A 14,622-nucleotide genomic window follows, 5' to 3' on the forward strand; every position below is an offset into this window, starting at 1 on the left:
CTTACATCTCCTTCAATGCATTTGATCTGCTTAAACTTTTCAAATCTGGGGGTTCCAGCTGAATAAAGCTCCTCCAGCAACACAATACTTGACTGTCCAAAGACCATGCTGGATCTTCTCCTCTGCCACATCCTCATCTATATGAACATGCCGGTTCATATCAAACAGATCCAAAGAAGGTGCAGACTCAAATCCTACCCAGTTATATCATAACCAGCTCCGTCAATACAAGCCCTTGGAACTTTCTCCCTTCTGCCCCGGACCTGAAGCCTCCACGGCGTCGTGAATAACAATGAAGGAGCTTTGATCCAAGCGGGGATGCGGTCTCCAATTTTTTGAAGGCTCTTCTGACATGCATTACACTTCACAAAAGCTCTCGGCCCTCCCTCACGGCCACCGGCGAACAGCCGTGTCACAGCCGTCCACTCCGGAGAACGACCTTGCTAATGAGGGGCGAAGGGCATCCAGTTCACCTCTACAGGCCACCGCTCGGCCCATGTGAATACTAATCACAGCGACAAAGTGAAGGTTAGACATGGAGATGTAATGTAGTTTGTGGGTGGTGAGCGGAAGGAAGGAAAGAAAGAAAACCACTCGACAAATGGACCGTGGAGCGTTCGTGGCATAAAACACTCCTGTGTAGGAGTCAATATAAAAACACTCCTCTCTTCCAACATACAGCCATCTTTTGTTATCTTAAAATGTTATTGACAGAGCAAAAGCTAGAGCCAAACTGATATAACGGATGGCTGCTGTTACATACTGTACATGTGCCTAACCAAAGAGATTCCAACTGCTTCAATGCCAATCATAGGTGACGTGACTTAAGCGGTTTTTAATTTTTTTTTTTTCCAAGACATTACTGAAAGCTTTCTGTGCTATGTTGGTAGTGAGAAAACTATTTTCTGACTAAACGCAGCTGGCATTCAGCAGAGAGGACACATGTTTTGTTCTGCTTACAATGCTGCAATGTGCAGGTGCTTTTAGGCGTCATACAAGGCAAATTTAAGTGGCATTGTGTGTAAATGCACACAAACACAGCCCTTGACTCCTCAACTAAATGTTCTATGAGATTTTTTTTTTTTTTTTTTTATGAATGATTTATTGCGAAAGAAAAAGAGCAATTGATATTCATGCAAAGAGTTTACGCCTCCCCATTTGCTCCAATCTCAAAAAGTCATCCATCAGCAGTAAACTTCACATAGAGCCACGGACAGGGAGCAGCTTATTACCACACCAAGAAGACAGAGACAGAGAGCTAGGGAAAAAGAGGGAGAACAGGATTGTTGAAGCATACATAGTCTTCTGTAACACTGGACATTAGGTCAGTTGTCAGTTCTACTTAGTTAAAGGTTAACCTACAAAAACTCTGATCCGTTTAGCATTTAGCATCATCTTTCCCTATATTTTCTCACATTTTAAACAACTTCAGCTTTAATGGTAATGGTATATCAATTTTAATGCAAAGCAAAAAAAACGAGTACAAATTTGTCTTTAAACAAAATTGTGTTGTGTTGACACTAGGCTAACAAGTAGTGACAACATGCTCCTTGGCATTACATTTTCTGCACTGAAACTCTCGAGTTTTCACATCAAAAGTCCAGTTAATCATTTATTAAACAACTCATATTAGTGAACATGTAACTACGGACGACTGACACCACTTGTCAACTGACAAACCTGGTCAGGTAAATGTCATAGATATACCATCTGGACTTAAATTCTATTCTGTTCTATTATGTATATTCTATTATTATTGCCGGTAAAGCACTTTGGGTGCCTAGCGCTATATAAATGTAAGGAATTATTATTATTATATTATAATGACCATCATAATCAATTACTATAATTATTATTATTATCATTAGTAGTAGTAGTAGTAGTAGTAGTAGTGGCAGTAGTAGTATATGAACCTAAAGACACACACACACACACGTTAATATACATATGTAGTTCATATTTACCAGGCCCTAATTATTTGTTTTATTTGTTTAAAATGTATTAAATAAAAAGAATAGGGTGAAATAATCTAGAAATGGTCCATCCACTGATGTGAGGCTTGGAAAAGTTTGGACTACCACTTTTTCAACAGTTCTGTGCGCGTGCAGTGGCCATCTTGGCTGCATTCGTTATTACTGAGGAGAGAAAGTTTTCCTGTATGTGGAGCGTCTCAGGTCGTCAGGTTAGAAAAGACTTCTCTTCCTCTCTTCATGCCCCACTGCGTTCTACCATGCCAATTGATTTTCCTGTCTCTATACTTGTTCATCCCACTTAAAGGGCTTGTTGCCTATGGTGAATCTGTTGTGGCAAATTGTATCCTACAGTATCTCTCACCTAAAATACACAGCTCCTGGAGGCAGAGAAAAACCCTTCAATAGACCTACATTATTCTAAGGGCACTTTAATCTTACTTTATATATATATATATATATATATATATATAAACCCTCTTTAATTGAGTCAATAGGAAATAAAAGACAAGAATAAATATTAGAGATGTAGTTGTCAGCCAAACAGTCAGAGGGTTGCCTGAACAACTAGTCAAGGAATCGTTCTTAAAGAGCTCTATAATTAAGCATCTTTCAGGATGAAAGAAGATGTAATATTGTGTTTTAAAACTGGCAGATGGAGTGCAATGAAAAAGGACTGAACACAAAACAAAATAAAAGAATAAATGAATAAATAAATATAGCCAGTGCTTATGTAATTTAATATAAAAATAATAGAAATATTATAATTAAAAAAAAACATAAAAGTATTCATATGTGTGTGTGTGTGTGTGTGTGTATATATATATTGACCAATCCCTACAAATTATGAACACAGAGGTGATTTATACACACAATAAACATGTAAAATGCTATAAATACATTTTTAGAACAGCTACAAATCTTCCAAAAGTTCCCAAATGGACAACCACGTATTTTTTCTCATTGAGATATCCCGAGGGAAAACTCAATCTCTCTCTCTCTGTGTCTCTCTCCCCCTCCCCTCTCAGCCGTTGTCTTCCTTGGCAGGATGTCAGCCTGTTTCTGGCTCTGCTGGGGATCCGAACGCAGGCTTACTAAAGCTCAGCCACATTCTACCGCATGTTTACCACCGCTTACCACACAGTGGCACAGAAATGCGTCGACACACCGTACTCACAGTGCAGAACGGCCGAGCTGACACCATCGCTTCTCTTTTACAGCTTCTGATGTCAGACGGCGCTCAAACGAAGGGCTAAGTTTAGAAAAACACAGCAGAGGAAGACAGCAGAGGACGCATGAATCCAAGCACACTGTCAGAGAACCCCAGAGTGAAAAGGCCATTCTCTCAAATGTCAAGCTTTGGTAATAGAGGAAGAAACATCAGCCTGGGAGGCAGCGGTGTGATACTAGCTCGTTTTTCCTGTTGGGCTGCACTGCCGTTGTGCCCGGCTCAGCAGAACGGAAGACAATGCAGTTGTAAAGTAATATGTTCGAGAGCTCGGGGTGGACCTAAAGGGCACGGCCAGGTTCTGCTGAAACACAGCCTGTAAATGCATCATTAGTGCTCCCCTAAGAGCGTGTCTCAGGTGGAGAAGTACTGTTTGTCTTTGCGCTAGTCGGCGATTAAAGGCGAAACAGAATCTCTCGCTTGTTTTCTGACCGTCCTCCAGCAAAGTGATGGGAGAGGTGCAACGGTTGGCTCGTCTCCCGGCCTTAAATGTTGGAAAAAGCCTTTAAAAGCTCATCAAAAACAACATCCGCACAATCACACAGGAGCAGGAGCTCGCTTAAAGCGCCGCTCTATTCGTCAAGCTGTTCGCTGAAACAGTGTCATTATCTATCGTGTTTAAAGAGCCAACATAAAAACAAATGAAGGTAGACCACGTATGGATTCGTCAGCTGGATTTCTCTCAGCTGTGGCCTGACATCCGAGATAGCACCTGACCTGTCTGGTCACCTGCACCTGGGCTGAACTGAACTGACCAGTCCTGTCTAGACCTGAGGGAGGCGGCAAATCAGCTCATTCAGCAACTGATGCAGGTGCAAAAGGAAAGTGCTCGGCCAAGTCTCCCACACTCCTATTAATAAGTTTTCTAACCTCTGCTCAGCAGTCCCGCCAGTCACCTGTCACAGGGAGTGTGATAATGGAAATAAAAATGGAGGAGAGGAGGCCTGAGAGGAGACAAAAGCTCTTATGGTAATGACACTGAGTTTAAGAAATCCTCATGACAGAAGGAAGACCAACCACAAGAGAAAGACAAAAACAGAGCCAGAGACAGGAAGGTGCTGGAGGAGGACAAGAAGGAAGTAGCTGGGCAGGGCTCCACCTGCACTTCAGTTCATACTGACCCTATGGGAAAACCTCCCTCACTCCTTATATAGACAAATCTGCCATTCTCCTTCAGACCCGCTGCTGCCCTGTGGGCCATGACAGGGTTATTTTCAGAAGACTGCATAGCCAGAGATAGCTGCTGTCCAAAGCTGCTGAAAGACGAAGAGGAATGACCAGTGTCACAAATGATGGCTAGTTATCTCTGAGGGTCTTTTTGAAAATCTATGACATATAGCCAAGCATCACCATTAGTATATCTCGAATTTAGGGTTGGCAGCCTCTTGAAAACCTTGAAGTCTATGTGTTAAACTTCCTGTAACTCTTCCTGCACTGCTATGGACATTAAACTCGAACTGTGTGGCTTTTGGATCACTTAGCTTAACAACTTAACGACTTAATTTTCACATGGCAGGCAATAAACTAGAGGAAAAATATAGATGTGTTTTGAAGGACGGACCAGAGCCATACATAGAGATGAAAATATAATACTGACAACTTAGTGCTAGTTAGTGGGTTACCCCATAGATTTATTACCACCTAATATTTACTAATACAGTATTGTTCAAAATAATAGCAGTACAATGTGACTAACCAGAATAATCAAGGTTTTTAGTGTATTTTTTATTGCTACGTGGCAAACAAGTTACCAGTAGGTTCAGTAGATTGTCAGAAAACAAACAAGACCCAGCATTCATGATATGCACGCTCTTAAGGCTGTGCAATTGGGCAATTAGTTGAAAGGGGTGTGTTCAAAAAAATAGCAGTGTCTACCTTTGACTGTACAAACTCAAAACTATTTTGTACAAACATTTTTTTTTTCTGGGATTTAGCAATCCTGTGAATCACTAAACTAATATTTAGTTGTATGACCACAGTTTTTTAAAACTGCTTGACATCTGTGTGGCATGGAGTCAACCAACTTGTGGCACCTCTCAGCTGTTATTCCACTCCATGATTCTTTAACAACATTCCACAATTCATTCACATTTCTTGGTTTTGCTTCAGAAACAGCATTTTTGATATCACCCCACAAGTTCTCAATTGGATTAAGGTCTGGAGATTGGGCTGGCCACTCCATAACATTAATTTTGTTGGTTTGGAACCAAGACTTTGCCCGTTTACTAGTGTGTTTTGGGTCATTGTCTTGTTGAAACAACCATTTCAAGGGCATGTCCTCTTCAGCATAGGGCAACATGACCTCTTCAAGTATTTTAACATATGCAAACTGATCCATGATCCCTGGTATGCGATAAATAGGCCCAACACCATAGTAGGAGAAACATGCCCATATCATGATGCTTGCACCTCCATGCTTCACTGTCTTCACTGTGTACTGTGGCTTGAATTCAGAGTTTGGGGGTCGTCTCACAAACTGCCTGTGGCCCTTGGACCCAAAAAGAACAATTTTACTCTCATCAGTCCACAAAATGTTCCTCCATTTCTCTTTAGGCCAGTTGATGTGTTCTTTGGCAAATTGTAACCTCTTCTGCACATGCCTTTTTTTTAACAGAGGGACTTTGCGGGGGATTCTTGAAAATAGATTAGCTTCACACAGACGTCTTCTAACTGTCACAGTACTTACAGGTAACTCCAGACTGTCTTTGATCATCCTGGAGGTGATCATTGGCTGAGCCTTTGCCATTCTGGTTATTCTTCTATCCATTTTGATGGTTGTCTTCCGTTTTCTTCCACGTCTCTCTGGTTTTGCTCTCCATTTTAAGGCATTGGAGATCATTTTAGCTGAACAGCCTATCATTTTTTGCACTTCTTTATAGGTTTTCCCCTCTCTAATCAACTTTTTAATCAAAGTACGCTGTTCTTCTGAACAATGTCTTGAACGACCCATTTTCCTCAGCTTTCAAATGCATGTTCAACAAGTGTTGGCTTCATCCTTAAATAGGGGCCACCTGATTCACACCTGTTTTTTCACAAAATTGATGACCTCAGTGATTGAATGCCACACTGCTATTTTTTGAACACACCCCTTTCAACTAATTCAACTAATTGCCCAATTGCACAGCCTTAAGAGCGTGCATATCATGAATGCTGGGTCTTGTTTGTTTTCTGAGAATCTACTGAACCTACTGGTAACTTGTTTGCCACGTAGCAATAAAAATATATACGAAAAACCATGATTATTCTGGTTAGTCACATTGTACTGCTATTATTTTGAACAATACTGTAAGTTATGCATGTATGTATATGGGTCAAAGACATTAAGATTCTTTTGATAAGTCTGCACCAAAAGAAATTTACAAAAGTGATTTTATGTCCATAGAAAGCAGATTAAATTGAAGTAAAGTGTCTACTTTTAAGGTTTCAAATAAGTTTTTGAAGAACACAATGTAAAAAGTTTAAATAATGTTACATTGTCATTTAGTGTAACTCAATATTTATGCAAAAATTCAAACAACATGCTTATTCTGACATGTACATAATACAATATATAAAAGAGTAAGGGAGCATATTCAATTTGATTGTGTTTTAAATGAGTAAACATTTCTTACTGACAAACGGGCAAAACCTAGGATAGTGGCAAATTAAAAATATATATATTTACAACTAATTAGTATTTGGGATGAAATTAATTACTCTTTAAATATATCATGAATATATTCTTGTGGTAAATATGGCTGACAATATTGTTACACTGAATTACATTTTAGTGGGTCTCTTAAAAAAATATAGGATATGTATTTTTATTTTTTACAAAATTGCAATTAAATTAAACAGATCTTCTTTTTTGGGGGGGAGGGGGGCAATAACTTAAAGCAAGAATACAAGAATAAGAGTTCTGCTCCACAATAACACCAACTGTGAGAATATGAAGTGCATAATTGTTGACTTGCCACAATAAAGATTGCTTATTAAAGCACAGTATGCCAGGGTGGAGCCAAGGTGCATGTGTGTTGAATCAGCAGGTATGGGCAGAGTTGGGCAGAAGTGCTGATTAGTGGGAAAGCCATATGTTCCATTGACAGGTTCCACATCACGACAGAGAGCACGGCACCCCTGCGTGAGTGCATGGCCTCCTCTCCAGGTGCCACCCCTCTACCTGGCACCTTTCACAGAGAGGCCAAGACTAAGCAGAGGATTCTGACAGCACAGGAGGAATTGTGTTACCTATAACTCAAGGGAGGAGGGGGATAAGAGGAAGACATGGTGAAAACAAGACAAAGTAAAAGAGAGCGTGAAAAGAAATTTTAGGGTTAACTGAGTACACAGCAAAGAAACCACAACACAGCAGAAGCAGCCTGAATACAAGCAGCATGTCGGCTGGATTAAACCCATCAGATGGAACACAGATGCGAGCCCGGACACAAAAGCGTAATCACCAGCCGCATGTTTCAGTGAGAGGACATTTTACCCCCTCATCGTCTAGCAGGGTGGCAGAATCATTAACGTGCGAGAGCTTTGCCCATACAAAAAGGCACAGCAACAAACATGCTGCTAAACATAGTACTTTTTTCCATGTGGTGACAAAGTCACAAAGCGAGGACAAGGGCCCGACTGCTGCTACCAGCAGGACCCTGACACCATCCCAAACCCTCCAATCTCAAATAAGATCACTAATAATAAAAGGGGTGAATCTGAGCAGGTAAAAGGAGAGCCGAGGACAGCAGGGTCATCAGCAGGTAGCGAAATCACTGATAAAAGAGGAAAAGTTCATTTTTCAGCATTGTCCTTTGCCGCCCCCCGACCTGAGGCGCTTCTGACAGCGTTTATTAGCCTTGAAAGAAAAATGATGAGAAGGGCAAAAGGGTCATCCAAAGGAGGGGGATCTGAAATACCTCATTTCACTTCGCACTTGAGACCAACTAGGATTTATCTACCGAGACCTAAGACCAAATGAGCCAATAAGAGAAATAGACGGTTGGGTGGGGGACAATGGAGAGAAAAAGAGAGAGACAGAGAGAAGAAAAGATTAGTCAGGGATTGAGAAGTGTGCATAATTTATGTGCCCATTACTAGAGATGATTTTGCACATCTTAAGAGAGAGATCAGAGTAATAATTTAAAATGGGCCCTGATGGAGACCTTACGAAATAAGTATCAGAGGAGCAGTCTGGGGATTCAAGCCTGGGCCTCTCCTGTCGGAGCACGTCCCATTCTAATGACTTTCCACTCCTTCCCATAAGTCTCTGCCGCCGCGCTGCCTCCTCCCCAAGAGGGAAGCGGTAAGGCCTCCGCATCCAAGCAGCAGCAACAGAGCAGGCGATTTTCTTAAAATAATAATTAACTGGCCAATTTAGCAAAGGGAGGAAAAAAACTCAGAGCCCCCACGCTCAATTATTCCTAGTCTCTTTGCACTTTTCCCCCATTCAGTCCAAAAATAGCACGGCATCCATACTTCAAAGTGGCAAAGCAGTGGAAATGATTACGTCAGAGTCCAGCAGGTCTATTTTCTCAGCTCCTGTTGCCTACGACAAGCCCACAAAGAACTTGGCAGCTGGCTTTGAAAAGCACAACCTTCATCAACAGACGTGTTCAACGGCTTTGAGGACTTTGATTAGATTTGGGTTGATATGACACTCGATTCGTACTTAGCCCATGGGCTCTCATTATACATTCTGCGTGTAGCGTTTCTGAGCAAACACAATGACACCTTTCATTTATCCGAATCAACATTTCCTGCTGTAGGTAATAGATAAACCCATAAGAATTCTCAAGTTGACTTCACTGCCCCTGGAAATGATCTATCTAAGAAACATCTGATATGTTGTTCCCCTTGGCAATCATATCGTAAACAGGAGGGTAAATAACACCCTCTCTAGCACAAGGAATTCTCGACACTGTTCTCTGATAGAGACACTAACAGCCTAAAATAACCTAGTTTCCCCTTCCCGCAGTCATCATTATTGGAGTCACTGCAGAGCTGGGAATGTACACCATTATGCACTGTCAGGCTTTACGCTTGCTAAAAGAGAGGCAACGGCACAACAAACACCAAAATGTCCTATCTGCTAGACACAGATGTCAAAGACAGAGTGCCACGGAGCAATAAAGAAACAGTATACAAAATGCATCTGTTTGGAAAGCATGCATGCATTGAGCACTTCATCTACACATCCAAAAATAAATGTAATTGTATTTAAGGATGCACAATATATCAGCAACACTGAGCCATGATGTTCCTGTGGCCCAGTGGTTGAGCATTGCGTTAGCAGTGCAAAAGTTGTGGGTTCAATTAAATGCACCCCATCAGCTATAGGCTTATATTCAATATTTAATTTATCAATATCGGCTGATATGGAATATTTTATTGTGTGCAAAATTTTATCTTACTGCCATCATACTGTAGTACTCGAGAATTACATTTAGAATTTAATAATACTGATTCATGCATTTTTTAGCAATTCTCAAAATGAAAATATTTTTAGTGTGTCATTCTTAGTTTTAATCTGTTACTGTATGTTATATTCCTGTACACTGATTATAAAAATCAAATAAACAAATGATTTATTTATAGTTATTTTGTATTTATTTTTTGGGAATTATTTATATATAATTTGAATACTGGTGCATCACTAAATATATTTCTTTATAATGTAGAATGTGTCATATTTCCTTAAATGCCATCACTAATCTGTCGAAACGAGTCTTCATTCTGAAAAATCTAAAACTATCTAAAAACACAGAAATAAATTTTTTGGATGCAAGCTGTGGCTGCACCTCAGAAAGTTATTGGTCTGGAAAGAGGCAACCAAGTACGAAGGTTACTATGATTCGATCCCTTGCTAATTAGCGTTGCTCGCCACTCAGTACATGGTAATGGAATCCAGGGGATTCATTGACTGGATGCACTGTGTTTAAGGTCTGCAAATTACCTTGGGCTCCAGTTACCACCGGCTGGCACTGAGCTCACTGAAGCTCAAGGTTCAGTCCAGCAGAAAGGGACACACGCAGCAAAGCACAGCACAGCAAAAACGACTGCATTCTCACAATCTGGGTCAAACACACAGATCATAATGCAAAAGTGTTGTTTTTTGCCAAGCAAAATATGACGAGATGTGTTGTTCAATGGTTAACCATGTGTTTCTTTGTCATGTTCTTTGTTTGTCTCCATTTTTTCCAGCTAATTAATCTGAAGGGACTACACTTGCTCATGTACTGTGATGAGGAATTGAAATCTCCACAGATGTTTGCAGTTTACAACCGTATAAGCTGGATGACCAATGATTGCACGCATTAGAATTTCAAGTAGGCTACACATATTCTATAATTCTATAACATTCAATAATATATATATATATATATATATATATATATATATATATATATATATATATATATATATATATATATATATATATATATATATAAATTTCCCTTATTTGATGGGTGATCTGAGATGAGAGACATCACGAGCTTCAAAGCTAGTGAGCCAAACACCAGGAAGATCAGAGGTGGTGCAGGTTGTCTGACCTAGCATCCATCTCATCCTCCTGACATATCCCAGAACCCACATGGAGACATGGCCTGGACATACCAGACCCACAACGGCCTCAGCTGAGCTTTAATCTTGCCTTGGCGACACAGCGATCCCAGGAAAAGAGAACAGCTCTGCCTATGGCTCCTTTGAAGCACTGAGCTCCATTAGCTTTTATGGCTAAGCCAGAAACCCCGTATGAGGCCTTCCCTTTTTGAACAGACACCACACGCAAGAGAAGAGAACAAGATGAAAATAAATAAATAAAAGGAGTTCTGAACGAGGAGGTTGTCTCCTCTGTCTGAGAGCTGCTCCATCTCGGAGAACTTCAAGGGCGTGATTTGGGCTTTGATGCGGAGCGTTGTGACGGCTGACAGAGCTGAAAACACAGCATTTCTTACTAAAACAACGGCAAAAACAAACGCAAGCTGTCTGTGAAGCGTCTAACGCACTGCACCTGTGGATGGCTCACTCGCCCGCCTTCATCTTCTCTCTCAACAGCTGCTGCTGCTGGATCAGGACTACGCCTGCTGCTCCTCAACATCACTGCCATGATAGCCCTAGCGGATGCCGTTCGCTGCTTTTAACATCACCTCGGCAATTACAGTCGCTGAGAGTGCATAGCGGGGAGCCTAACCTAAGGGAAGCTCAGTTATCACCATTCTAAATTCTACCGGTGATATTCAACAGTGTTGCGGAGTAACACAGATGGATATAGTATGCTAAACTCATGCAAGTTTTCCACCTCAGTCAAAAAGAGGGTTGTATGTTTATTTTAAGTCAAAATTAAATAAAACATTTATTTAATTTCAGAAATTTCCTTACATCTTTGGTTTAACTCTTCCATTCTCCTGTCATAGAGACCCCTTTTCACAATCCAATTAATTTAACCAGTCAATCTGAATAAAATCAAGTCCATTCCCATGTTTTATTTTATTTTATCCCATCCCACACTTATTTATTTATTTTTACCAATACAAATGATTTTTGATTTATTGTCCATTAACCGATATGCAGCAACAATTTAATAAATTTTATTTATAAAAAGTTACACACTTGAGCATTTCAATAATAAAATAATTATTATTACCTTAACTTTTGGGTTCATTTATGTCATTATATTTACACATTATCTTCACATCTTGTTTCCTGCTAAAAATCCTGAAATAAAATGGGTTGTAAATGCTGACTATGGTACTTTGTCATATCTAATCTTCACAACCAATGTTTTCCAGAAATGTTTTCCCATTCCACTAAAAATGCATGATGCATTGCATTTTCAATGTTTCATCAGTCGAATGATTGACAACTGTGTACATAACACTATGACATGGTGAACAGATTATACTGTACTTCTATCCCTCAGAGCCTTATTTTTATTCTCGTCAAATTAAATTTTGTGTCTAGCCTGACAAAGTTCTGTTATTAAATGTCTACACTACAAGAGCGACACCAGAATCAACAGCATAACATCCCCAGAAAGAAGAATTTGCCTCATACTTTGTGTTATGGGAGAGAGAAAACCTATCAGCATTTTAGATGAAGCCATGTAAAATCAAGTTTATAACTGCCTGAGAAAGGTGACACAGGTCACCTGAAGTCTCCTCCCTGCTGAAGCAAACTCAAACATGATCCCCATTTTAATCTCACTAAGACACTGAGCGAGCTGCCAAGCAGGCACAGGCCAGATCAGATGCTAAGCAGGCACAGAGGTGTATTGATGCTTCAATGGCACAGGTCACTCCGCAGTGCCTTGCAGACATTGATTTGAGAAGCAGATGTGACTAACAGGAATCACTTAGCTAATATACTAGCTGAATTCTGCAGAGCCTCTCCTGCGGCCTTTCATGTATTCATGCAAACAGGAAGGCCAACTAGAAATGAGCACCCACCAATATAATGTGGGCTGACAAACATATAATTGCTATGTAAAAAGTGGAAAGCTCAACCTCGGATTGTTGTGTGTAAGACAGAAACCGTTTTATATGAGCTAAACCTCTGGACTCCCTCTGCCTGCTCTCACCCCACTCTCTTCCTCCTTGGTTTTAATGTGACTACAGTAAAGCTGTGTTCAATTAACTCCTATAGTAGACTTCTGGTTTCCAGGCATGGAAGAGGTTAACCAGCAAGCACTACAGCACAGACAGCCAGTAAGTTCTCTGCAAGCCTCCAGGCGGCTTCATTTCACCTGCTGGTCACAGCACTATACTCAGTCTTACACCAACATTCATCAGCCTATAAACCTTTATGAACCTTAAAAGTTAGAGGTTATACTGTGTGGCCAGGCTTGTTTACAAGCTAAAAAATTATAAGAATTAAACTGAAAAAAAGGGCATACTGGGAAATGAATGGATTATGATAAGGGCTGGATTTATTTAATCAAATATTAAATTATATATATATATATATATATATATATATATATATATATATATATATAAAGCAAATATTGTGAATTTTATTTTCATGCTGAATTAACATATCCCTTTGCTTATTTCAGAAAAGTAATATATGTTTACACTTCATCTTTCTTGGAGGACAAAGATTATTCCGAGCAGTAAAATCTGGTTCTGGTTGAGAAAATCAAGAAAAAGGCCAATCATGCAGGAAGAACCAGCAGTCATTTTGGTTCATTTCGTATATTTTGTAGACAGGAAAATGAAGGTAGCTGAATGGGGGAACTCTGCGATCTTTGGCAGAGGCATGTCAGAATGCACAGAAACACTGATTGAGTCGCATCGTCAGACGCATAACACAGACAGACAACTTTACAGTTAGCTGCAACATTCACATAGCAAATCCCGTGACTTGGGGTAATGCTATGACAGTTTAAATAAATAACATTGACAATTACTGAATAAATCATGAGCTATCACCATGCTCTCTCTCAGCTTTAGCTTTCGAATGAACTGGTACAATTTGTTCGAGATCCATTTTGTTGGCTTCTTTTGCCACTGAAAGTCAGAGAAAGTAATAGGTGAAAGGGAAAGCATAATGTAACTGGTAAACATAGGTTGTAAATCTTCCCCCAGCTGTTTTTGAAGTAGCGCCGCCATTGTGAAATCACAGGAAAAGCTGTCTATTTGTTATTATGCAGAACTAAATGAACTGACAGAGAAAATCGAAAAGCATTCCAACCTAATGATAATGGACTGGCAGAATACGACAGCCCTACAATCTCTCATTTTACTATTCCACATTAGCATTTTACTTAAAGTGACAAATGCCTGTGCACTGCTGAGGAGAATAAATTTGAAGAGCACCATGGATAACTCTGATTAGCCACAAACCCAGTCCAAGACAAGGACAAATTAAATAATGACCTGCTCAAAAAATGCTAAATAAAACAATTATAAAAAAGGACAGCCTGATTAAAATGGTCCATTCGCTATCCTCAACTTGTAAGTATTAAGTCGGAGGCTGCATTGTAAATCCTTTTAAAGAAGTTGGCTATTGTTCGTCAGGCAATAAAGGCTAAGAAATGCCAACCAAGAGAGTCTGCTTTTTTCAGTCTGGCTAAAGTGATGCCTGTGGCTTGTACAAACACATAGTAGTCCTCAAGTTTAAGGCTGGAGAACCTTGCATCCCTCAGGATGTGTGGTTAGACCGAAGAGCCACAGGAAGAGAACTGGGAGAGAGTCCTATGGGGAAAATCTAGCCTTAACTGGTAGCTGGTTTGTAGCAGTTCCAGACCATCTTGGTAGCTGGTTAACCAGCTTATGACCAGCTTGGACTACCATAATGACAAACTTCAACTAGTTAAAGACCAGCTTGCACACAGCTACTAGTTTAAAATGTTTTTTTGTTTTTTTTTCAGCAGAGAGTAAATGCAGCCCATTGCAGACCTGGTCTCCACCGCATGCTCTGTAACTACTGGAGAACTGTAATCAA

General features: G+C 40.1%; 1 protein-coding gene across 1 annotated transcript in view; it reads right to left on the reverse strand.

Annotated features, from left to right (window-relative positions):
• Nucleotides 1–6,780: 6,780 nt before the first annotated feature.
• The window catches only part of msi1a (musashi RNA binding protein 1a), a 38,568-nt gene continuing 30,726 nt past the window's right edge, over nucleotides 6,781–14,622 (reverse strand). Inside the window, exon 6 of the mRNA XM_026226794.1 lies at nucleotides 6,781–7,425. Coding sequence (XP_026082579.1) covers nucleotides 7,354–7,425 — 72 coding nt within the window. The 3' untranslated portion in view covers nucleotides 6,781–7,353. The remainder of the gene's footprint in view (nucleotides 7,426–14,622) is intronic.

The sequence above is a fragment of the Carassius auratus genome, chromosome 40 (genome assembly GCF_003368295.1).
Source record: "Carassius auratus strain Wakin chromosome 40, ASM336829v1, whole genome shotgun sequence".
Classification (NCBI taxonomy): Eukaryota; Metazoa; Chordata; class Actinopteri; order Cypriniformes; family Cyprinidae; genus Carassius; species Carassius auratus.